Here is a 26881-nt window from a genome sequence, read left to right on the forward strand (position 1 = left end):
AAATTGAATAACACTCAGATGGCTTAGAATTTGGCTTTTTATTCTTAATATTCTTATTACTATAACACCGATCTTCATTTCCATCAGAATTAAAATACTTATTTTCAAATATGAAAATTCGAAAAGAACTCAGTCTTTGCCTACTAACCAAGGGAAAGTAACTCAGTCTAATATGGGTTAAAATGCATCATAAAATTATCACTAACAAATAAATAATCCCATTTACAAATCAACTAGGGCAAACCGAGGTTCCTTTAACACTACCAAAATCAAATGTTTTAAACACACATTAATCAATAAAAAGCAATATTAAATATATGCATTACCTTAATCACTTCTGCTGTAATATCAACATCTTTCAATTCTAAAAGAGCAGATGCACCGGAATCCTCAGCTGACAAATTAATGAGAGTTCTCATAGCATCTTTGGCTGTGTATATTTCAGGGTCTCTTATAAGGCCAATAACCGCAGTCAAAATATCAGGACGCAAAGAAAGAAGCTGAAGACCCTCTGATGTTCCAGTAAGTTCTGTTGTAAGACAGACAACAATAAAGCAATGCAAAATACATACTGTATTAAACAAAGCAATCATCTATACTCATTCCACTGAAGAGGAATCTTTTTCTTAGCAAATATACTGTACTACTTACCAACACACCAGCCACTCACAAAAAGAAACTAGGAATAAAAGTACTAGTCAACAAGTTAAAAGACTTTTCAGTCTTAAAACCCAAAAGATGCTAACCAATCGGAGCTTCACATAAACATACAGTGGGGAAATGATAGGTAATCTGTGCTAAATTCTCATACTGCAATGTTAAAGGGTGTTGGCTATTGCACTATTTCATGATAATGGTTTGTATTAATATATCATGGAAGAATGTGTAAAAACAACTTTTAACATTCCTCGTTTAATTTGGGAGCTTGAATAAAGGAGGTGAGTTGAGATATAATGCCAATTCAAAGCTGTACAAGCAACAAGACGCTACTCTGAAGCTCAAATTAACCTTCTGAGTTTTGGAATGCTCTACTCTTAACAGGTTACTAGAGTGAGCTGGATCAATGGCAAACAAGGATTCTTTTATCACTGAGTAGCCAGCATTTCGACAAATATTTCACTAATAATGAAAGATGCAACTCCTCATGAGTAGCAGTGTACACAGACAAAATTCCAGCACGTACTACCTTTACAGAAAATGGAACGGCCAATCATACAAACCAATGAATTAATTACTATGTTGTACCTACGTGCTACTGTCATGCAAGCTGCGCTCTTGACATCAAAACGTGCACTTGGGGACAAAAACTGAAGTAATTCTTCCAGGTGGGCCATTTTCAAAACATGAGGTGACTTATGGTAATTTGAATGTTCAGCACTGAAATGAAAAATACTATATATAGAAAAGGATTTGTATCAATAAACAAAGCTTAATCATAAAAATTTTGCATTTCAATAAAACATCCAGAATAACTGTGAATTACAAGTAGATTTTGTAAGCTATCAGTATATATATTTTACAAGAATATATAATTTTTTGGAAGACTCCAATCAGCCATTCTTGTATGAAAAACCATTTTGGGTTTTTCATGCAAAAATGGCTAGGAAATGATAGGGCACTAAAACAACCTAAAAATACCAACCTAACCTAACCTAACCTAAGGGTGTTTACTGGTTACAATTTGTATTGGCTAAAAGGCAGGGGTCATTGTCATACTTTTTAGTCATAATTTAATTATGTATTTTTTCCTTTGCTACTAAGCATTAGGGTAGGCTATGTATTGAAATGCAATTTTTTGTTTTGATATAATTACCCAAGAAAAATGATATTGTTAAGATACAATAAAGTTTTGTACATACTTACCTGGCAGATATATACTTAGCTATAGACTCGGTCGTCCCGACAGAATTTCAAAACTCGCGGCACACGCGACAGGTAGGTCAGGTGATCCACCATTCCCGCCGCTGGGTGGCGGGGTCTGGAACTATTCCCGTTTTCTAAGCCATAATTTCTCTTCCACCTGTCTCCTGAGGGGAGGCTGGGTGGGCCATTAATCGTATTATTTATCTACCAGGTAAGTATGTACACAAAAAATGAAATTTTTCATTATTGTTAAAATGAAGTTTTATTGTATACTTACCGAACAATTATAGAGCCGTGATTTCCACGAGCGGCAGGATACTAAATTCAAATTTAGCGCGTCGGCGTCGCCAACACTGGTGGTGATGACGTCATCTCCCTCCACTCGCGGGAGAACCAGGTACAACTGCCCAGGTGAATCCAATTCTTTCTGCCCGTCCGTCCACCTAAGGGGAGGAGGGTGGGTATAATCATAATTGTTCGGTAAGTATACAATAAAACTTCATTTTAATAATGAAAATTTCATTTTTATTGTAGTGTCTTACCGAACAATTATAGAGCTGATTACACATTTATGGGAAGGTGGGATTCAGTGGACCACTAGTATTTTTAAATGGTTACATTTATTGCAATACCAGTAAACACTCAAGGTGTCTGTTGTACCTTACTTGTAAGAGAGCTACAGCAGACTGTTACTGCCTCTGGTCGGTGCTCTTCTTACTATTGTAGAGGAATTGGAATTTGACCAAAGTTAGCCTCTACAGGAGTGGAATCCTTCCGTAGTTCAAGCGAGTCCAGGCTGACTGACGGAGGATAGTAACAACAACGATTGCCCTTGCCCTGGGCTAAGACCAGAAATTCAATCATACAAAACATTTGTCACCAACACCAGATTTAAAAAACATATATACCCAACCATTGTAAAATCTGACCTAACAGACTGGTGAGTATCCCAGGTACTCAGTACCCCCAGCTTCCCTTGAACTCGACAACCTATTCAAGGTGAAAAGTTAGCATAGAGGTGACGACCCCTGTGCCGTTTCTCCCAACACCATGCCAGAAACCGCCACCGGACCTAACGTTTTACAATTCTCGAAAACCGTTTCTATCTCTTTGAGATAATGACTCGCAAAAACCGAATTCGATCTCCAGAACGTGCTCTGAAGAATCGAAGCTAAAGATAAATTCTTTCTGAATGCTAAAGAAGTTGCCACTGCTCTAACCTCGTGAGCTTTAACTCTCAGAACGGAAAGATTGTCGTTCTCGGACTGCGAGTGAGCTTCCCTGATAAGCTCTCTAATAAAGAACGATATAGCATTCTTAGAGAGAGGACGAGAGGGATTTTGAACCGAGGTCCAGAGCTTAGATGATTGTCCTCTAATACCCTTAGTGGCAAATAGATACTGCTTAATAGCCCTGACTGGACATAAGAGCCTTTCTTCCTCCTCATGTCCAACCAAATCAGATAAGTTCCTTACCACAAAACTCCTCGGCCAAGGATTAGAAGGATTCTCATTTTTGGCTAGAAAGGTCAAAGATACCGAAAATACAGCATTGCCTTGAGAGAAACCGACTCTTTTGTCTATAGCGTGCAATTCGCTGACACGCTTAGCAGAAGCTAGTGCAATAAGAAAGAGTGCCTTCTTAGTCAAGTTCCTGAGTGAAGCCGACTTCAAAGGCTCAAACGGTGGCCCCATGAGGAACTTAAGCACCACATCTAAGTTCCAAGCCACTGTATCTTGCGGGAGCTTAGTGGTTTCGAAAGACCTAATGAGGTCCGACAGATCTGAATTGGAGGAAATATCCAAACCTCGATGTCGAAAAACCGAAGAGAGCATGGCTCTATATCCTCTGATCGTCGAAGGAGCCAGTTTCTTAGAGTTCCTAAGAAATAGAAGAAAATCTGCTATTTCTGTTAAAGAGGTCGCAGAAGTAGAGACTTTAGCACTTCTACACCACTCTCTGAAGATTCTCCACTTCCCTTGATAGAGTTTGTTAGAAGACTCTCTCCTACAACGAGCGATAGCTTCTGCAGCTCTTCTTGAAAATCCTTTCGCTCTGACAAGATTCCGGACAGTCTGAACCCTGTCAGAGCTAGAGCGGACAAGTTTTGGTGGAACCTCTTGAAGTGAGGTTGTTTGAGAAGCCACTTCTCTGGAGGAAGAAGTCTGGGGAAGTCTACTACTTGCGCCTCGCTCGGAGGCGCCGAAATTCGAGGCGAAACAGGCGCATCAGGCGTAACAGACGAAAAAGCGCCTAAAGAAACACCCTTAGAACTGCTAGCTACAGCGCTAAAACCACAATCTCTACTAGTAGATGGAGCCGAAAAAGGCACAGATTGAGGCGACGAACGAGCCACTAACGGCCGCGGCGCAACCCTACTCTCAGGCTCCTTATACCGCTTGACTGGAGGAGGCGAAGAATCGGCGCCTGAACGCCTCTTTAAGGGACGCGAAACGGGCGAATCTCGCCAAGAGCGCCGCGCGACCGGAGACGAATCGCTTGAATCATTCGAAAGGCGTCTGACCGCAACACCTTTCCAACGCTTAACCGAGCCCTGTTGAGGCGCAACAGGCTCAACAAGAGAGGCGCCGTCTGTGGGCAAATCCCGATCGCACCCTTGGCTTCCGGTATGTCTTCTCCCCGGTGCGGGGGAGCTGGACAGTGACCTTTGTCTAGGAGACGTGTCAGGACAGACAGACGCACCCTCAACTACACTCTTACCTGAAGCCGCTTTCTCCAAAAACGTCTTAACTGAATTACCAAGTTGCAAAACCGTATTCGCTAGTACCGAAAATTTCTGATCTAACCTCGATTCCAGACTGGCAATGGTGTCGGAAGAAACTACACGGGAAGCCGGAGAAGTGGGATTAGTAGGAGGAATAGGAGGTGTAGTTAAAGGAGACATAACAATTTGAGGAGAAACAGAAGGAACAGATGCATCGCAAGACGAAGCAGAGCTAAGTCTACTTTCCCTAACAAGCGCTGCTTTTTCTAATTCTGTCTTTAGCTAATTTCTCCGAGTATGAACTAAAAAACTTCCATTGAGAATCAGTCCAATCACTACACTCGTTACATGTTCGATCTGCTGAAAAAACCTGTCCCCTACACTTAACACATTTAGTGTGAGAATCATACTCTAACTTGGATAATCTAGTTTTACATCCTGAGATGCAAAACCTAACTCCCGACGGACTAGAATCCGACATGGCAACGCCTAAATAAAAAGCAAAATAATAACAACGCCAAAAAAGAGTACTTCACCAATTCCGAAGATCAAATCCACAAGAAAAAAAAAGCGAAGCAAAGTCATCCAACCGCACCGACCACCGATGTTCACCGGACGCCGGCAGGAAAAGAATTGGATTCACCTGGGCAGTTGTACCTGGTTCTCCCGCGAGTGGAGGGAGATGACGTCATCACCACCAGTGTTGGCGACGCCGACGCGCTAAATTTGAATTTAGTATCCTGCCGCTCGTGGAAATCACGGCTCTATAATTGTTCGGTAAGACACTACAATAAAACTTTATTGTATCTTAACAATATCATTTTTGTACAAGTAACTTACCCAGCAGATATATACTTAGCTGATTGGCACCCTTGGTGGCGGGCAAGAGACAGCTAAAAACAAAATAATACTTAAACTAAATACATTAAAAAACAGGGAAAAACAACCTATGTTCTTGGAAATCATAATCCATAGTTCCTACCTTATTGGGCTGAAGACTTCATGACTACTGTCGATGAGTCTGCTTGCCTCAAGAGTTTCAACGAGGAATGAACCTATGGTTGAATAACTCTTTGGATCGTGTCAATGGGGGCTAGCCCGCTTACGCGACAGAGCCTATACTGGATCGTACCAATGGGGGCTGACCCACTTACATGGTAGAGCCTTGACCTTTTGTCATATCAATGGAGACTCGCCCTCTTACATGACAGAGTTAAGGTTATTAAACAAATCACAAAGAGCACTGAAGCCAATCCCGATCACCTCACCATGTTAGTATTGTTACAATCTATGAATTGTAAGAGGGTCCCTATTCCCTCTGACAATTAACCAATAAAAACAACCACCAATAAACAGTAAATTAAGCCTTAAACTAAATAGGAAGGATTAGCCTCAGCCCCTTCTCCCAGCACTGAATTCGCCGAAACATACGCTCCCAGAGCAAAGAACTTTTCGTACGAAATTTTAACGTCTCTTAGGTAATTCGAGGCGAACACCGAATTACATCTCCAAAATGTCGACTCTATAAGAGCCTGAAGCGACCATGTTTTGTGAAATGCCATAGACGTAGCTATGGCTCTCACTTCATGAGCTCTCACTCTGAGAACCTTGAGATGCTCTTCTTCGCACTTAAGGTGAGCTTCCCTTATTACATCTTTTATGAAGTATGTAAGGGCGTTCTTAGAAATCGCTCTTTTCGGATCTCTTACAGAGCACCAAAGACTTTCTTCTGTACCTTTCAGCAACTTCTTCTTCTCCAGGTAGAACTTGAGTGCCCTGACTGGACACAAAGTCCTTTCTAGTTCTCTCCCTGTTAATGAAGATAGTCCTTTAATCTCAAAGCTTCTTGGCCAAGGCTTTGAGGGATTTTCATTTTTCGCTAGAAAAAAATGGTTTTAAAGAAGCAAATCGCTGAATCCTTCTTAAACCCCACTTTACCTTCCAAAGCTTGCAACTCGCTAATTCTCTTGGCTGTTGCTAACGCAAAAAGGAATAATGACTTTCTCGTTAAGTCTCTAAACAAAGCTGCGTGAGACGGTACAAATTTTTCCGACATTAGGAACTTGAGGACCACATCCAAGTTCCAGCTAGGCTTCTTGATTACATGTTCTTTCGTGGTCTCAAAAGACCTTATAAGGTCATGAAGATCTTTATTATTCGTCAGATCTATTCCTCTATGTCGAAAAACTGAGGCCAGCATACTTCTGTAACCCTTCACTGTTGAAACTGCCAGGTTACAGTCTTTTCTCAAATATAGGAGAAAATCTGCGATTTCAGTTAACCAGTAGGTACTGGAGGAGGATATTTTCTTTCCCTTACACCATCTTCTAAACAACTCCCACTTCGACTGATATACTTTTGAAGTGGAGACTCTTCTGGCTCTTGCAATAGCCTTCGCCACTTCTCGTGAAAAGCCCCTTGCTCTGACAAGTCCTTCGACAGTCTGAAGGCGGTCAGACTTAGAGCGGGGAGGTTTTTTGTGAAACCTGTCGAAGTGGGGTTGTTTGAGAAGATCGTTCCTTAGTGGAAGCGATCTTGGAAAAATCCACTAACCACTTCCAGCACCTCTGTGAACCAATCGAGAGCCGGCCAGAAGGGAGCGATGAGGGTCATTCTTGTTCCTTCCGAGCAAGCGAACTTCCTCAATACTTCTCCTACTATCTTGAAAGGAGGGAAGGCGTATGCGTCCAAGCCCGTCCAATCTAGCAGAAAGTTGTCTACTGCTACTGCTTTGAGGATCCGAGATCGGGGAGCAATAGGTTTCTAATCTGTGATTCTTGTTGGTCGCGAACAGGTCTATATTGGGCCTTCCCCACAGATGCCAAAGTTGTTGGCAAAATCTGAGGATTGAGAGTCCATTCCGTGGGTAGGACTTGTTCTTTTCTGCTTAACAGATCTGCCCGGACATTTTTCTCTCCCTGCACAAACCTTGTAGGAGAGAGATCTTCCTTCCTGCGCCCAAATCAGCAGATTCTTTGCTGATTCGTACAGGAAAAGGAATGCGTCCCCCCTTGTTTCTTTATATAAGCGAGGGCTGTTGTGTTGTCCGAGTGAATCTGAATCCCCAGACCTGAGACCTGTTCCTCGAAATGAACCAAAGCTAGATGAATGGCTGTTAGCTCTTTCTTGTTTATGTGCCAGGACACTTGTTCTCCTTCCCAAGTGCCTGACACTTCTTCCGAACCTAGGGTCGCTCCCCACCCTGAATCTGAGGCGTCTGCAAACAACGCTAGGCGAGGGTTCTGTAAGCGAAGGGAGATTCCCTTGCTTAGTTTCTGTGGATCTAACCGCCAACGGATATTCTCCTTGATCCCTTTCGAGATTGGAAATGTATCTCCTAGATTGTTGGACTTCCAATCCCACTTCTCCTTCAGATAAAATTGAAGGGGTCGTAGGTGAAGTCTTCCTAAGGAAACGAACTGTTCCATCGAGGAGGGAGGTCCCCAGTAAGCTCATCCATTCCCTCGCGGAACAATGTTCTTTCCTTTTAAGAAGACTGACACCTTTTCTAAGCAGCGTTCTCTCCTTTCCTGCGAAGGATACGCTAGAAAATCCCCGAGAATCCATCTGAATCCCCAGATAGACAATACTCTGCTGGGGAGTCAGCATGGATTTCTCGTGATTTACTAAAGTCCTAAGGACTTTGTCAACTTTAGAGTAACTAATAGGTCCTCCAGACATTTTTTTCTCTGATTGGGCTCTTATTAGCCAATCGTCCATATAACGAGATCCTGATCCCTTCCAGATGTAGCCAATAAGCTACATTCTTCATGATGTCCGTGAAGACTTGAGGGGCAGTCGAAAGTCTGAAGCACATCGCTCGGAACTGGAACACTTTCCCTTGGAACATGAACCTCAGATACTTCCTTGCTGCCGGATGAATTGGCACATGGAAATACGCATCCTGAAGGTCCAGGGACACCATCCAGTCCCCTGGACGAAGAGCAGATAGAACAGAGGAAGACGTCTCCATTGAAAATTTCTTCTTCAATACAAAGAAATTCAGAGCACTGACGTCTAGAACCGGTCTCCATCCCCCCGATGCTTTCGGGACCAGGAATAGCCGATTGTAGAATCCTGGAGACTGGAGATCTTGAACCAGTTCTACCGCTTCCTTGGAAATCATCTGTTCCACTGCTTGCAACATAGCAAGCTTTCGGACCGGATCCGAGTATCTTGCGGTCAACTCCCTTGGAGTTGTCGTCAAGGGAGGATTTTCCCTGAAGGGGATCAAGTATCCTTTTTTCAGGATAGAGAGGGACCAGGAGTCCGCTCCCTTCTGCGCCCAGACTTTGGCAAAGTGGAGTAGCCTGGCGCCTACTTTCGTCTGGAGGACTTCCTGCTCATCTAGACTTCCCGAAGGACCTTCTAGATGGTCTACTCCTTCTATCTGGTCTGCGACCTCTAAGAGGGGCTCTAGAAGAGGAGGCACCTCGAAAGGGCTGAACAAAAGAGGGTCTCTCTTTTTTCTCTATAGGCATTGCCGGCCTAAACTTCTTGGCTGAGTGCGTGAGGAGATCCTGAGTTGCCTTCTCCGTAAGAGATTTAGAAACCTCTCTAACAGTCTCTTGTGGGAAAAAGGTGCGGGGATAACGGTGCAAAAAGAAGAGATGTCCTTTGCAAAGGTGATACTGCTCTTGCTAAGAAAGAGCTAAAGACAGATCTCTTCTTTAATACTCCCGTTCCAAAAAGAGAGGCAACTTCCACAGAACCGTCCATGACCGCTCTGTCCCACCAGGCAAGCCAGGACGCTCGAAAGTTCCTCCATGGAAAACAAAGTCAGTGTCCTGAGCTCTCTTCGCTAACGCTCCCAAAGCCCAGTCCATAAAGTTGAAGACTTCTAGGGTTTTAAAGAGGCCCTTTAGAAGGTGGTCTAGCTCACACATGCCCCAAGTCGCCTTAGCAGACAGCAACGACTTCCTCCTAGACGAGTCCACTAAGGAAGCAAAATCCGCATCTGCGGAAGAAGGCAGACCTAACCCCATAGGTTCTTTGGTCTCGTACCACCTTCCTGGTTTGCCTGTTAACTTGGAAGGAGGGCAGGAAAAAACTGTCTTGCCCGCTTCCCTTCTGGAAGTCAACCACTCTGAAAACGTCTTTAACGCCTTTTTCATACAAAGAGCGGGGCGCATCTTGACGAAGGAAGACGATTTGAGAGCTTTAGTGCTGGACATCAACGATCCTGGTGAAGGAGGGTCCGCAGGATGAAGGGAGTCTCCGAACTCCTTTAGCAGCAAAAGAGAAAGTCTCTTGTAGTCAGAAACTGCTACATCTACTGGCTCTTCGTCTTCCGATACCTGGTCCAACTGATCCACAGAAGGAGATCGTTTTGGAGTGATCTGGCTCTTCCCGGGAGAAGAACTCCTTTCCCGAGAAGGGGGGGGTGCGGAACATTAGCACTTCTATACGAAGAGTGAGGCTCCTGCCTGTTGGAAACACTCTTGCGCCTACTAGACTCTTGTTGTCTAGGTTCGTCAGGTTCGTGGCGCTTGCTAGGCTCCTGGCGTCCTGATTCAGGGCGCTTGAAAAGATCCCCGCGTCCTGATTCCTGACGCTTAACAGGCTCTTGGCGCCCTAACACTTGACGCCTAACGTACTCCTGGCGTCCTGCCTTCTGGCGTCCTAACTCCTGGCGCCCTGACTCTGGCGCCCTGACTCTGGCGCCCTGACTCCTGGCGCCCTGACTCCTGGCGCCACCCTGACTCATGGCGTCCTGGCTCATAGCGTCCTGATTCCTCCCTTGCTAGCAGAATCCTGACGTCCTGAATCCTGTGTTCTAAGAGGCTCTTGACGCCCTTTCTTGCGTCTTGCTGCCTCTTTGCGCCTGTCTGGCTCCTGGTCCTGCAGACCCAAGGGATCCTGATACCTAAATCGGTTTTCCGGTTCCTGGCACCTAAACCGATCGAGACTTCTGCTTGATTCGCGGCGTCTCAGAGGGCGCTTCAGGGAAGACAGCCTATAGGGCGAAAGGGCTCTTCTCTCAGGAGAACAACTCCTATCAGACGAGTCTCTCGACGAAGGCGATAAACGCCCTGAGGAGATCGTGAGGGTTCTCTCCTATACGAAGCGGGGCGCTTAGCGGAACTCTTAACAGGGAGCGAGACATCCTTCCTCCTTGTAGAGTCCTTAGCAAAAGAGCCTACGAGAGAAGCTAACTGCTCTTGCAGATTAACCAAAAAACTTCTTCGTAGGATCCATGAAGAGGAAGGCTCCGCTAGTCTAGTCTTCTTAGGTCCCGAAGGCCAATCCTCGGGAAAACGCTCTGGCTGGAGTCAGCCGCGTCTCCTTTAGGCGCCTTCCAGGCTCTCTTCAAAGGGCGCGAAAGAGAGGCCGAACTCCATCCTCGTTTAGGAGAGGAAGAGTCTGAGGCCGAAAAACACTCCTTTAGGACGCCTTTTTCTGCGGCAATCCGAGGCAGCCTGGGACTTAACAACAGGATCTGCCGAAGGGACGCCTGACCGTTGGGGATGTTCTGCATCCTCCCTGCGGCTTTCGACATTCCTCCTCCCCTGGTCCTGGGAGTTTGGAAGAGGTCTAGGCCTAGGAGCAATGAGGAACCGGTCAGACGCCCCCTCCACTGCACTGGGGACACCGCACAAGTCACTATCACCACTCTTACCTTGGTTTAGAGCTCGTAGCTGAGCTTGAAGTTTCTTAATTGAAGCTTTTACATTTTCCCTCTCTGACGAAGAATCTTTGGATTCAGAACAGGGAGAAGCAGCTGAGGCTAAGGGAAAATAGTTAGAAGGAGAGTTAATTTCTTGTTCTAAGGAGCAAGATCTACTAGATGACCTAGCTGAAGCCTTTCTCACTCTATCTCTCTCAAGCTTCCTAACATATGATGATAATTCCTTCCATTCAAGCTCCGTAAGGTTCTCGCATTCAACACAGGTGTTAATAAAAGAACATTCATTCTCCCTGCATTTAGCGCAAATACTATGAGGATCTAATGCCGATTTAGGCAGCCTAACCTTACAATCTTCCCTACTGCAAACTCTAAACATAGGTGAAGCCTTAGCGTCAGACATCGTGAAAGAGTAGTCAAAACCAAAGTCGAAAAACAGTCCACAATAAGCGTATGCCAAGCCAGAGAAAAAACAGAATATGTCACCAAAAAACCAATCCAAATTCTCGGCAAACGAGTTGAAATCCAAGATGGAGGAACAAACAATAGGTGTTGTTCGTTCAACCGACAGAGAAATTATGGCTTAGAAAACGGGAATAGTTCCAGACCCCGCCACCCAGCGGCGGGAATGGTGGATCACCTGACCTACCTGTCGCGTGTGCCGCGAGTTTTGAAATTCTGTCGGGACGACCGAGTCTATAGCTAAGTATATATCTGCTGGGTAAGTTACTTGTACAAAAATATTAATTATAATGTGGGAGCTGGAGTCTTCTGAAAAATAACTGAATAAGGGTTTTATGTTAAACTAAGAAAATTTTCTGATATTCAAGGCAGCATTTACGCAATAAAAAGGCAATATATAAAATACACTACATTATAATTCTGCAGAAGTTTGGAATATTGGGGGAAACACCGCAGTGGATCCATTGTCATCGGGTAGATCAGCCTTATTCACTCGATATTTAGTTGGTGAAACAAGAATACAATTACATCTTTAGGCATACCATTAAAAATATGGCAATTTGTCAAAAATTGCCCCTAACTATACAAACCTGAGGTCCTTTAACAATAGGAAGGTAACTAGCGGCAGCTGGAATGGTCGTAAGCTTCGAACAAGGGAGAACGGTAGTTAACTGCTTGTCTGACAGTGCGCTCGCAGCGCGACTGGGAGGTGAAGAATCACTTTTGCTTTTGGCCCATGAAAAAATGCAGAGTGAGGGGTGGCATGAGGTGGGACTATATGTAAAGGACCTCAGGTTTGTATAGTTAGGAAAAATGATATTGTCATGATACAATAAAGTTTCATACAAACTTACCTGGCAGATATATACTTAGCTATAGACTCCGTCATTCCCGACAGAAATTCAAATTTCGCGGCACCCGCTACAGGTAGGTCAGGTGATCTACCGCCCTGCCCTGGGTGGCAGGACTAGGAACCATTCCCGTTTTCTATCAGATTTTCTCTCTTCCACCTGTCTCCTGCGGGGAGGCTGGGTGGGCCATTTATCGTATATATCTGCCAGGTAAGTATGTATGAAACTTTATTGTATCATGACAATATCATTTTCATACATTCAACTTCCCTGACAGATATATTCTTAGCTGATTGGCACCCTTTGGTGGAGGGTAAGAGACAGCTAACTACTGAAATAGACAGGTAAACAACATATGTTGTAGGTGTTTATAGACCTTGGTTCCTACCTGATTAGGCAGAAGACTTCATGGCTACTGCCTAGGACTCTGCTTCGCCTCAAGAGCATTAGCGAGATATTGATCTGTGGCCAAGAGTTCTTGTGGGTCTGTCGATTGGGTCTTATCCACTTACTCGGCAGAGCCTAACTGGCATTTGTCAATGGGTGCTAATCCACTAACATGACAACACACCTTATTCAAGGAGCACAACACCGATCCCGATCACCTGATCCTAACACCTGTGTTAGTTCTAAGATTGTAAAGAGTTATCCCCCGAACTCCTCACAAACAACCAATAACTCGAATCACACATAAATCACGCAAACATTAAAGTACAAAAAAAAAAAAAAAATTTGTACCCCTCTACTATTCAGATACAACCCGAATTCCTTACTGAGCAAAAGCGACGGCCGCCTGTGCGACATCTAGCACTCTTGCCAGCAGAAAGTCAAGAACATATCTAACAAGAGGGTTGCGTACGTATAAATAATTTAAGGATCGGTTTTTGCTCCAAGACCCAGGACCGTATCCGCTGACACAAACGGACCGAGAGAAAAACATTTCTCGTAAGTTACCCTTACGTCTTTCAAGTAATGAGATGCAAAAACTGAATTGCATCTCCAATATGTCGCTTCCAGGATATCCTTCAGTGACATATTTCTTTGAAAGGCAAGTGACGTCGCAACTGCTCTAACTTCATGAGCTTTCACTCTAAGAAGTTTGAAGGAGTCATCTGGGCAATTATTATGCGCCTCCGTTATTACACTCCTAACAAAGAAGGCCAAGGCACTTTTCGACATAGGTCTTTTCGGGTCTTTTACAGAGCACCATAGACCTTGCTGAGAACCCCTATCTGCTTCTTTCTATTGAGGTAAAATTTGAGCGCTCTGACCGGGCAAAGGGACCTTTCTGCCTCCCTACCTACTAAGTTAGACAAGCCTTTCACTTCGAAACTCCTGGGCCACGGCTTTGAAGGATTTTCGTTTTTCACCAGAAACAATGTCTGAAACGAACAGATAGCTGCGTCTCCTTTAAAACCCACATGAGACTCTAGGGCGTGTAACTGGCTAATTCTCTTGGCCGTAGCGAGAGACAACAGAAACAAACACTTTCTTGTAATGTCCCAAAAGGAGGCAAGATCTGGAGGTTCGAACTTTTCCAAAGTCAGGAATCTCAGGACCACGTCCAGATTCCAGCTCGGAGCTCTTGGGTTTCTAGACTTTGAAGTCTCGAAAGACCGAATCAGATCGTGTAGATCCTTATTGTCAGCCAATTCTAGGCCTCTATTCCTGAATACGGCTGAAAGCATACTTCTGTATCCCTTTATGGTGGAAACAGAAAGGTGTGATTCCTCCTTCAGGAAAAGAAGGAAATCAGCAATTTCGGTCACAGAGGTATTGGAGGAGGACAGCTTCTTCGACCTGCACCGTCTCCTAAAGACTTCCCACTTTGATTGATATACTCGCATCGTTGAAGATCTGCGGGCTCTAGCGATAGCGCTTGCAGCTTTGCGAGAAAAGCCCCTCGCTCTGACAAGTCTTTCGATAGTCGAAAGGCAGTCAGAGCAAGAGTGGGGAGGTTTTGATGATACCTCTCGAAGTGGGGTTGTCTGAGCAGATCTGTTCTGTTTGGAAGAGATCTGGGGAAGTCCACCGTCCACTCCATTACCTCTGTGAACCAATCTTGAGCGGGCCAAAATGGGGCTATAAGTATCATCCTTGTCCCCTTTGAGGCCACGAACTTTCTGAGCACTTCCCCCAGGATCTTGAATGGTGGAAAGGCGTATGCATCTAGGCCCGACCAATCTAGGAGAAGGGCGTCGACTGCGAATGCTCTGGGGTCCTCTACCAGCGAGCAGAAGATGTCTATCCTTTTGGAGAGGAATGTGGCAAACAGGTCTATTTGAGGTCTCCCCCAAAGAGACCAGAGACCTTGACACACTTCTGAGTGGAGGGTCCATTCCGTGGGAAGGACCTGGTTCCTCCTGCTCAGCCTGTCCGCTCTCACGTTCCTCTCTCCCTGAACAAATCTCGTCAGAAGTGTTATATTGCTTTCTTCTGCCCAGACTAAAAGATCTCTCGTCAATTCGTAGAAGAAGAACGAATGCGTCCCGCCTTGCTTCCGTATGTATGCCAGAGCGGTGGTGTTGTCCGAGTTTATCTGGACCACCCCGTCTCTGACTATTGACTCGAAGCCCTTGAGTGCAAGATGTATGGCTAAGAGTTCCTTGCAGTTGATGTGCCATGACACCTGTTCTTCTGTCCAGGTGCCTGACACTTCTCTTGTTCCTAGAGTTGCTCCCCATCCCGTCTCCGAAGCGTCGGAATACAAAACTTGGTTTGGGTTCCGAATTTCCAGGGACACACCTTTGTTTTCCTTTAGAGGGGGCAACCACCACTTTAAGTGATCTTTCACTTCTAGTGGGATCGGAAATGAGTCTGAGAGCTGTCCTGTCTTCCAACTCCAGACTTTCTTTAGGAAGAATTGTAGGGGACGAAGATGAAGTCTTCCTAGAGGAAAGAACTGTTCCAGCGAGGAAAGGGTCCCCAGAAGGCTCAACCATTCCCTCGCTGAACTGCGTTCCTTCCCTAAGAAGTTCGAGACTTTTAAGCAACCTCGTTTGAGTCTCTCCTGAGAAGGAAAAACTCGAAAACCCCGAGAATCCATCCGAATCCCCAGATACACCATGTTCTGGCTGGGGACCATCTAAGACTTCTCGAGGTTTACGAGTAATCCTAGCGACCTTATGAGGCCTAATGTCGTTGTAAGGTCCTCCAAACACTGGCTCTTTGATCTGGCTCTGATGAGCCAGTCGTCTAAGTAAAGGGAGATGTTTATTCCCTTTAGATGAAGCCGTTTTGCCACATTCTTCATCAAGTTCGTAAAAACCTGAGGAGCTGTGGACAAGCCGAAACACAAGGCCCTGAACTGATAGATCCTTCCCTTTATCATGAAACGAAGGTACTTCTTCGACGAAGGATGAATCGGGACGTGGAAATAGGCATCCTGTAGGTCGAGGGATACCATCCAGTCTCCTGGGCGTAGGGCTGACATAACCGATGCAGTTGTTTCCATGCTGAACTTTTCCTTTTCCACATATCTGTTCAGTGCACTTACATCTAGGACTGGTCTCCACCCCCCCGAAGCCTTCGTGACTAGAAAAAGGCCATTGTAAAATCCCGGGGAGTGGGGATCCAGCACTAGTTCGATGGCCCTCTTGTCCCACATTTGTTCCACCATCTGTAGAAGAGTATCCCTCAAGTGCAGGGTCCTTGTATCTGGCGGACAGTTCCCGAGGAGTTGACGTCAGGGGAGGACTGTCCCTGAAGGGGATGTAATATCCCTTCTTGATAACCGACAGCGACCAGGCGTCGGCTCCTTTCAGTGCCCAGGCTTCCGCATATTCCTGCAGCCTGGCACCCACTGGTGCTTGGAGGATTTTGATATTATTTTCCCTTTTTAAAGGGTCGGAAGGAAGATCTTCCTCTCTTATCTGTGTTCTTCCTTTTGGAGAGTGATCGAGAAGGAGGGCCTCCACGAAAGGGCGGCTGAGACGTACGAGACACTTTCTTCTCTTCTGAGACCACAGGTCTGTTCTTCTTTGAAGACTGTATCAGCAGGTCTTGAGTCGCCATCTCAGTCAGCGAGTGTGATATATCCTTCACTAACTGAGAAGGAAACAGATGGTCCGATAAGGGAGCGAACAATAAAGCAGTTCTTTGCGTAGGAGAGACGGCTTTAGTTAGAAAGGAGCTATAAACCGCTCTCTTTTTCAATATCCCCGCTCCAAAGAGAGAGGTGACTTCTCCTGAACCATCCTGGCCCGCTTTATCAATACATGCCAGGATGCTGAGTAGTACTTCTGGGCTTAGACCTTCTGAGTCGTGGGTCTTTTTAGCCAAAACCCCAAGGGACCAATCCAGGAAATTGAACACTTCCAGCACATGGAAAAGCCCCTTGAGAAGGTGGTCCAACTCAGACAGGCCCCACGTTGCTCGAGCCGAGGTTAATGCATGTCTCCTTGAAAAGTCTACAAGACTCGAGAAGTCTGACTCCGCTGAGGCAGGAAGAGACAGGCCCATGTTCTCTCCTGTCTCGTACCAAATGCCTCTCCTGCCTGTAAGTCTGGCGGGAGGCATACAAAACACAGTCCTCCCCAGTTCCTTCTTAGATTTTATCTCCAGGAACCGAGAGACTGGAGAGTCCTCTTCATCGAAATGGCTGGTCTCATTTTCAAGAACGATGAAGACTTCAAAGCCTTGGCACTCGAAAAGAGAGAGCGAGGAGAAGGAGGAGCGGCCAGGGTCAGCGAGTCTCCATATTCTTTAAGTAAAAGTGCTGTTTGAATCTTGTAATTCGACAGCCCTTCCCTCGTTAGAGCCTCGTCTTCTGAAACTTCTTCCAGTTCGAGTAGATCAGAAGGAGATTGATCCTTTTTGTCGGATAATTCTTCCGTAGACCTCACTTTTTCTGAAGGCGAAGGACTTCTAATCGGTGAGGGACTGAGTGACATCGCAGCTCTATGTTGTAATGCATGAGATGTTAGTTTCCAAAGGATATCCGCTAACTGGCGATACTTGCTTGGATGGCGCCTGGCTGGCTCCTCACTCCTGGTAGGAGCCTGGCTCCTAGCTGGCGCCTCGCGCCTGGTTGGCTCTTCGCGCCCTGCTAGCACCTCTCTTCTGCTTCCTCGCGCCTGGTCAACGCTTCGCTCCTGAAAGGCTCGTTGCGCCTGGCAGGGGATTGGCGCCTAGACAACCTCTTGATAGGAAGAGTGTTATCCTTTCTGCGAGAAGGTTCTCTGGATAGAACTCCAACCAAGGATGATATCTGCTCTTGTAAATTTAGCAGGATTTTCTTGGTAGCCTCCTCTCTTTCCGTTTCATAAGGAGGAGAGGGGGATCTGGAAGGCGCCTGAGGCTCCCTTACAACAAAGGGAGTCGAAACATCTCTCTTAGCTCTCTTGATAACCGAGGGATCTTCCTCTGAGAAGCGCTCGGGGCTAGAATTCAAAGCAGGCGCTTTCCAGCTCCTCTTCAAGGGGCGAGAAAGATTCGTGTCTTTCCACCCGCGCCTCGGTGAGGAAGATTCTGAAGATGAGAAGCACTCACGCAGGATGCTTTTTCTATAGCGATCCCTGGCAGTCTGAGGCAATACAGAGCCTGCCGAAGGGACGCCTGATCGGTGGGGAGCCTCCACAACCTCCGTAAGGCTTTCGACATTCCTTCTCCTCTGGGCCAGGGAGCTTGGAAGAGGTCTAGGCCTGGGAGCGTTGCAGAGCCGATCAGACGCCCCCTCCACTACACTGGGAACACTCACATCACTTTCCACTGTGATATCATAACCACTCTGCTTACCTTCCAATGCCGCCATTTTGACCTGCATTCTTTGAAGGGTAGCCTTAAGGTCTGCAATTTCCGATGCTGAATCTGTCGGATTTGCAATCTGTGAATGGGCTGATAACGAGGGAGAATCATTTATTATTTTATGAGGAGAAGAAGCTACAAATCTAGATATTGGTTCATTAGACCTAGATCTACTTAGGCTTTTTGAGGCAGCTTTCCTCACTCTATCTCTTTCTAACTTCTTCAAGTAAGAAGTTAGAGTCTTCCATTCTTCAGCACTAAAACTTTCACACTCTTTACATGTGTAAGCCAAAGAACATTCAAACTCTCTACAACGTCTGCATACAGTGTGAGGATCTACTGAAGCCTTCGGCATCCTCACCTTGCAGCCTTCATTCACACAAACTCTCACACCAACACTCGAGTCAGACATTCTTAAGAAAAATCCAAAAGCAAGTCCAGAAACGAGTCCACAATAGCGAATGCCAATACAACGATCCAAGTACGTCACTAAAAATCAGCCGAGAAGATCAATTGCGATGAAAAAAGAATTCCAGTCAGGAGGTAGTAACAACAATGTTGACACCACCGGCGACAGAGAAAATCTGATAGAAAACGGGAATGGTTCCTAGTCCTGCCACCCAGGGCAGGGCGGTAGATCACCTGACCTACCTGTAGCGGGTGCCGCGAAATTTGAATTTCTGTCGGGAACGACGGAGTCTATAGCTAAGTATATATCTGTCAGGGAAGTTGAATGTATGAAAATGCAATTTTCGACAAATTGCCATTTGTTCCGATACGTAATGCAAACCTTTCGGTCCTTTAACAATAGGAAGACTCACTTCTTGGTGGGAGGAATCCGAGTCTTAAGAACAGACTGGTGTTCGCCCAACCTTGGATTCCCTCCCTGGTCGTAAGAGCAGAGGGAGGGATCCTAGCCTCTGCCCAATTGATTGGGGTATGTACCGCAGGATCAATGGTTAGACTTCTGGACCCAAGTAATAAGAGGGAGGCAAGCGTACCTCTTAAAACTAGCAAGCAAGAACTTGTTCCTGTTGCAAGAGGCAACATAAAGTTATGGGTTTGTCTCTTGTTGGCTTCCACTTCCCCCCCTTGTTGGGAGAAGTGGTGGATATTCACTCCTATCCCTAATGAAAGGGATAGGATGGGGCTCGGTCAAGAAGCTTACCTGCATCTTGTCCTTTTCCAGCGGGATGACGACCGTGTCCCTCTGCCCACAGGTAGAGGGGAGAAAAAGATGGGGAAGAGAAGCCAGTCACACTCTCATTCACTCATCCATTCTTACAGTCACACCAGGACTTGATGCTGTTCTGCCTGCTCGGGTGCTGGGTAAGCTACACAACGTGTTGAGCAGCCACCATGGGTCCCAAGGAAAAAGTATCCAAGGACCTGTGGGCAATATCCCGAAGGTAGAAGGAAGTGAAGGTGGTCTGGTTGGCCCAGACCCCTGCCTTCAGGACCTGCGCCACGGAGAAGTTCCTGCGGAACACAAGGGAAGGACCAATGCCTCTGACTTCGTGGGCTCTCGGACGAAGGGTACGGATGTCGTCGCTACCATCAGCTTCGTACGCCTTCCTGATTACCTTACGTAGCCAGAAAGAAAGTGTGTTCTTGGATACTTCTTTCTTGGTCACCCCGGTGCTAACGAAGAGGGGTCGACACTCAGGCCTGAGGTGCCGAGTTCTCTTCAGATAGCGTCGTAGCGCCCTCACAGGACAAAGCAGCATCTCATCCGTATCATTGTCGGTGAAATCCAATAAGGAGGGGATTGTGAAAGACTCGAACCTGTCGTCAGGGATCGACGGATTCTGAGTCTTAGCTACGAAGTTCGGGACGAAATCGAGCGTCACAGATCCCCATCCCCTGGAATGTCTAACGTCGAAGGAAAGACCATGAAGTTCCCCTACTCTCTTTGCCGATGCCAGGGCCAGCAAGAAGAGAGTCTTGAGGGTCAGATCCCTTTCTGACGACTCTCGGAATGGCTCGAAGGGTCTTCGAGTCAAACTCCTAAGGACGAGAGTCACATCCCACCCCGGGGGCCTGAGTTCCCTGGGTGGGCAAGACCTTTCAAAGCTCCTCATAAGCAAGGAGATCTCGAACGAGTCCGAGATATCCAATCCCCTCAGTTTCAGGACCAGTGCCAAGGCAGCTCTATATCCTTTGACTGTGGGGACAGAGAGGAGCTTTTCTCGGTGAAGAAAAACGAGGAAATCCGCTACCTGCTGAAGAGTGGCTCTGAGAGGAGATAGACCCTGTCTACGACACCAACCACAGAAGACAGCCCACTTTCCCTGGTACACAGCTGCAGAGGACTGTCTGACGTGTCCAGCCATCTCTGTTGCTGCTTTGCGAGAAAAGCCTCTCGCTCGCATGAGATAGTGGATAACAGCCAGCTGTGAAGATGTAGAGACTGGACTGCCCGGTGGTACCGTTCTACGTGTGGCTGGACGAGGAGGTTGTGCCAAGGGGGAATCTCTCTCGGTGCTTCCGCAAGCAGAGCCAGCAGGTCCGGATACCAAATGGCCTGGAGCCATTTGGGAGCCGCCAGGATCATCCTGAGATTCGGGGTGGCCAGCACTCGGCTGATCACCTTGCAAATCAGGCTGAACGGGGGAAAGGCGTAGGCGAAGAGGTTGTCCCACGGGTGTTGGAGAGCATCCTCTGCAGCTGCCCATGGGTCCGGCACGGCTGAAAAGAAAACCTGGAGTTTTCTGTTGTGCCGGGTGGCGAACAGATCCACTACTGGACACCCCCACAGGTTGAAGAGCCTTTCCGCCACGTCCTGGCGTAGGGACCATTCGGACCCTATCACCTGATCCCGACGGCTGAGCTTGTCTGCTACTACATTCCTCTTGCCTGGAATGTAGCGGGCTGACAGCTCTACCGAGTGAGCCCCGGCCCACTCGTGCACCTGCAGCGTCAACTGGTGCAATGGGAGGGACACTAGGCCCCCTTGTTTGTTGACGTATGCCACTACTGTGGTGTTGTCGCACATCAACACCACCGAGTGTCCCATCAAGTGGTCCTGGAATTCTTGGAGAGCGAGAAATGCTGCCTTGAGTTCCAGAACGTTGATGTGAAGGTGCTTGTCGTGATGGTCCAACACTCCTGCAATCAGCAACTCCTCCAGGTGTGCGCCCCATCCCTCGGTGGATGTGTCTGAGAACAGCAACATCTCCAGGGGGGGAGTGCGGAGAGGCACTCCTCTTAAGAGGTTCCTGTCGTCCAGCCACCAGGCTAGGTCCTGCCTCACCTCCTATATGAGGGACACGGGAAAGTACGGAGGATCCTCTGCCTGTGACCAACTCTCCTTTAGTCTCCACTGAAGAGACCGCAGGTGAAGATGCCCGTGAGGGACTAACTTCTCGAGTGACGACAGGTGGCCGATCACGACTTGCCATTCCTGAGCTGACTGTTCCTGCCGAGACACGAACCGGTCGGCTGCCTCCCTCAATCTGCTGATCCGCGAGTCTGCGGGGAAGACTCGCCCTGCTACCGTGTCGATCAGCATACCCAGGTACTTCATCCTCTGCTTGGGTTTGAGATTGGACTTTTCAAAGTTCACCACGATCCCCAGATCACAGCAGAATTCTAGAAGTCGATCCCTGTCCCGTAGCAACTGCGAGTGGGAGCTCGCCAGGACTAACCAGTCGTCAAGATACCTCAGAAGAAGTATCCCGGATGAATGGACCCGAGCAGACACCAGTGTGAACACTCACGTGAACACCTGTGGGGCGGTTGAGAGACCGAAGCAAAGTGCCCTGAATTGGTACACCGTCCCGTCGAGGATGAAGCGGAGGTACTTCCTGGAGGATTGATGGATGGGTATCTGGAAATACGCATCCTTCAAATCCACTGAAAGCATGAAATCGTTCTCACTGATGGAGTCGAGCATGGAACGTGCCGTCTCCATCGTGAACTGAGACTGGCGAATGAATCAGTTCAGGGGAGAGAGATCTATCACCGGGCACCAGCCCCCCCGAAGACTTTTCCACCAGGAAAAGACTGGCTGTAGAAGTCCGGTGACTGATCCCTGACGATCTCTACAGCTCCTTTGCTCAGCATGGTCTTGGTTTCCTGTCGAAGGGCTACGTCCTTTGATGTTCCTGTCCCTAGCATTTCCCGCCTCTCTTCAACTTCTTCCCTGCCCCTCCTCGGTGAAAGGAGGGCTGGGAGGGGGGCTGATGACGACCTCCCCTGGCAGAAGTCGAAGGCAGAGTCTTTCCACGGGGCTTAGATGGGGCAACCTTCTTAGCAGCCGAGGAAGCGCTAGCCGAACTCTTAGGCTTGGCTGCAGTTGATCAAGGCTGCCTAGAAGCCTTCGAAAATGACAATTTGTCGAAAATTGCATTTTTCCTAACTATACAAACCTGAGGTCCTTTAACAATAGGAAGGTAACTAGCGGCAGCTGGGACGGTCGTAAGCTTCGAACAAGGGGAGAACGGTAGTTAACTGCTTGTCCGATCGTGCGCGCGCCCGAGAGGTGAAGAATCACTTTTGCTTTAGGCCCATGCAAAAAGTTGCAGAGTGAGGGGTGGCATGAGGTGGGACTATATGTAAAGGACCTCAGGTTTGTATAGTTAGGAAAAATGCAATTTTCGACAAATTGTCATTTGTTCCGATACGTAATACAAACCCTCGGTCCTTTAACAATAGGAAGACTCACTTCTTGGTGGGAGGAATCTGAGTCTTTTTGGTGAACAGACTGGTGTTCGTCCAACCCTGGAGTGCCTCCCTGGTCGTAAGAGCAAGGGAGGGATCCAAACCTCTGTCCGATTGATCGGGGTGTGCACCGCAGGATCAATGGTCAGACCTCTGGGCCAAGTACTAAGAGAGAGGCAAGCGTATCTCTTCGTACCAGCAAGCAAGAACTTGTTCCTGTTTGCAAGAGACAATCATAAAATGATGGGTTGTCTCAAATTGGCATCCACTTCCTCCCCCTTGTTGGAGGAAGTGGTGGATATTTACTCCTATCCCTACTGAAAGGGATAGGATGGTTCTCTATTGAGTAGCTCACCTGCATCTCGTCCTTACCCAGCAGGGTGACGACCGTGTCCCTCTACCCAGAGGTAGAGGAAAGAAAAAGATGGGAAGAGGAGCCAGTCACACTCTCATTCCTCATCCATTCTTACGGTCACACCAGGACTCGATGCTGTTCAGCCTGCGAGGGTCTGGGTTAACTACACAACGTGTTGAGCAACCACCACGGTTCCCAAGGAAAAAGATCCAAGGAACTGTGGGCAATATCCTGAAGGTAGAAGGAGGTGCATGCGGTCCGGTTGGACCAGGCGCCTGCCTTCATTACCTGCGCCACGGAGAAGTTCTTGCGGAACGCGAGAGAATGATGAAGAGGCGTCCACACTCATCCTGGGTGTCGAGTTTCTTCAGACAGCTCCGTTGCGCCTTCACAGGACAAAGCAGCATAGCCTTCGTATCGGAGGCGGTGAAGTCCATTAGGGAGGGTATTGTGAAGGACTCGAACCAATCGTCAGTTACCGAAGGGTTCTGAGTCTTCGCTACGAAGATCGGTACGAAATCGAGCGTCACAAATCCCCATCCCTTTGTGCTTGACTTCTCAAGAGAAGTCATGCAGTTACCTAAGACGAAAAGAAGGGAATAGTCGTATGACCTATCCCTTGATCTTCTCGACTTTGGTTATGTACAGTACTCATACTGACAAGCTATTAAGACGAAGTAATGATTGCTCTGGAACAACCGAACTAAGTCCACAGCATAGTTCGTAACTGACTCGGGCGCTCTGACAGCTGCCGACTGACTGGTTCGGAATCAGTAGAGGCAAGTTGTCCAAGCATCCGGGTAAGTCACGTGACTTCGCCCTTTAAAGAGTTATGCTGAGAGACCAAACAAATAAAATATTTGTTAGTCACCGATGCCGGACGGCGCGGCGATGATTCTCTTAATGCATAAGCTCAAAAGGCGAAAGTCAATTGCCTTCAAAAGACCGAGGTCCCTGATGGCAAGAAAATCTCATAGACGTTGAATCTCAGCTTAAGGAGAAACAACACTATGTGACGTTGAAGACGAAGGTAGGCAATGAATGCAACCTACGTCTTCCAGCTGAATCGAGAGAAGGAATCTCAAGATTCTAAACCTGTGCTTACAAATGACTGAAAACGCTAACCGCCATTTCATTGCTGTCCGTTGTGCAATGAAAGCGGGGCGTTCTTCAGTAATGAAACACAGGGGAGAGCCGCCTGAAGAACTGCTTCTCATGGGCTGAACGTTTGGAAGTAGAGCTGGCAGGTGTGGGAGTAGGCGATGTCTTTCAATACATCTGCTAATCCGGGGTGAACAATGAACAATTGCACACCTCCGAATACAAGATATTTTGAGGACAAACTCAGATTCCGCAAAAATCATTCGCATTATCGAGATACGATGCAGCCAGCCTTCTGCTCCGTGCCGTGGTCTTGGCGCCGAGCGAACTCTGGCGCCGAAACTTTGGCTGCACGGTCTCCCGAGGGAGAGCGTACACTCGGGATCTCCCGCGAACGAGAGACCGAGCCGGAACCTGGCGTAGCGGCATCGCCGCTAGCACCAGGCGAGGAAGTACCAGAGCTAACCGATACTCCTCTGGTCCCCGTCTATCTCTTCCTTACGGAAGGGGAGACGGGCCCCGCTCCCGAAGGAGCAGGAGGACCAGCAGAAGGACCCCCCGTCCCACCGAGGTGGGACGGGCCCTTAGAAGTTCCCGAAGGAGACTTCTTAGGGGGGGGAGGCAGCCTTCTTCTTCTTCGGCTTATGGGCCTTAGAAGTCGAAGGGGAAGAGGCAGCAACAGACGAAGACGAAGATGACACCTTCCTCTTCTTCGTCAGCTCACGCAGGACAGTCGTCAGGTCCTCCATCCAGGCTGGAGTCGGGCCTATTGCCGAAGCAACACGGCCCGACTGCACCTGTCCGGAAGGACCTGGGACTGGGGAAGACACACCATGGGCAGGACCAGCATGGACAGGCGCAGGAACCAGGAGCGACAGGAACAGCAACCAGCTCAGGAGCGGCAGGAACAGCGGCAGCGGAAAACACAGAAGGACAGCCAAGCCAGTAGTGGGAACCACATCAGCGACAGGTACGGCAGGCCCAGCCATCGCCTCGTAGAATCATCGGCAGCCAGCGTGGTACTGGCGGCCGGTCCAGGGGCGAGCTGCTGGAACAGCGGAAGTCTGGGGCAGGCAACACGAAGAAAACAGGCAGGCGGCGGCGGCATACCCCTCCTCGGTCGGCGGCGACCGGCCTAGAAGCGGCAGACGGCGTCACCGACACAGCATGGGGAGTGTAGACCAGCGGGGGGAAGCAGCATAAGCGGCCGTGAAGGTTGTAGTGGAGACCACTCCAAGGTCACCGCCCCAGACCTCGCTAGACGCTGCAGCAGATCGTGGATGCTAGGCACGCCCTGCAGCCGCAGTGGCCCATACCTGTCCAAGGTCGTCTCCCACGGATGTAGCACCTGCGGTAGCACAGACAGATTAGTAAGAGGGGTTCCCTCACGCACGGGGGGGGGAGACATGCCCCACCCCGAACGGAAGGAAGACCCCAAAAACAAAATACGAGGAAGCTGAGCGGGGGGGGCAGGAAAGAAGACGAAGAATCGGATACCAAGGGAGTCGCGGGAGAGCTTTCCGACGACTTCCTGGCAGACCTTCGCTTCCCCTACCCCCGCACAGCAGTGAAAAGTAATATGAAAATGAAACAGAATACTGCACTTGCGATTCACTTCATAGAACTTAAAGGGGGAAAAATCAATTCCCGGTAAGAGCGGAAACTTGATCCATAATAATATGATGCTAACATAAATATATATGAAAATGAACAATACTGCACTTGCTATTTTCACTTTCACAGCAATAAATCGTAAGGATTAATTCCCGGGTAAGAGCGGAAATTGATCCAAAATTAAATTTGATGCAATTAATAAATGAAAATGAAAAGAAAACTGCATTGCGAATCCACTTTCATTGCATTCTATTCATACAAAATAAGAGGCTCTTGCCGAGCGCAATCAAGCTCTCGGCAACGAACGCACAGGGCAAAAATATAATGAAAAAGAGTACTTACATCTTTCAATTACACACTTTCGCCCAAAATACATGACTCGGCGCGAGTGCGCCCGCCCTCGGCACCGAGACACAATTCAAGGGTTCAATTCATGAAAAGAGCGGAAATCGCCGTCTCTACGGCGATAGCTCCATGTTGATTCATAATTAAGTAATGAAAATGAAAACAGTGTACTTACAGTTTCATTTTCAAGTCAAACAAACCATTAGTAGAAAACCCAATATAAACAAAGCATACGACGATGAAGCGGGCAGAGAGCGATGACGAACACGTCCTTCACACCCGGGGCCGAAAGCAAAAGTGATTCTTCACCTCTCGGGCGCGCGGGCGCGCGCACGATCGGACAAGCAGTTAACTACCGTTCTCCCCTTGTTCGAAGCTTACGACCGTCCCAGCTGCCGCTAGTTACCTTCCTATTGTTAAAGGACCGAGGGTTTGTATTACGTATCGGAACAACTGCCTGGTGTACCAGGCGGTCACTGTCATCAGTGCGACGCCTTTCCACCGCAGCGTCCACCATCTCTCCTGAGAAGAGA

At 47.7% G+C, this 26881-nt stretch overlaps 1 protein-coding gene across 2 annotated transcripts in view; it reads right to left on the reverse strand.

Annotated features, from left to right (window-relative positions):
* Positions 1-26881, reverse strand: part of LOC135198662 (protein HGH1 homolog) — a 67051-nt gene that overhangs the window by 10059 nt on the left and 30111 nt on the right. The window contains exons 2-3 of one of the 2 annotated variants that reach the window (XM_064226456.1): positions 1250-1377; positions 327-529 (exon numbers count right to left, since the gene is read on the reverse strand). In XM_064226456.1, coding sequence (XP_064082526.1) covers positions 327-529; positions 1250-1334 — 288 coding nt within the window. In that variant the 5' untranslated portion in view covers positions 1335-1377. Of the gene's footprint in view, positions 1-326; positions 530-1245; positions 1378-26881 lie in introns of those variants that run through there. The other variant, XM_064226457.1, reaches the window with a different exon arrangement.

Source organism: Macrobrachium nipponense, chromosome 22, assembly GCF_015104395.2.
Source record: "Macrobrachium nipponense isolate FS-2020 chromosome 22, ASM1510439v2, whole genome shotgun sequence".
Lineage (NCBI taxonomy): Eukaryota > Metazoa > Arthropoda > Malacostraca > Decapoda > Palaemonidae > Macrobrachium > Macrobrachium nipponense.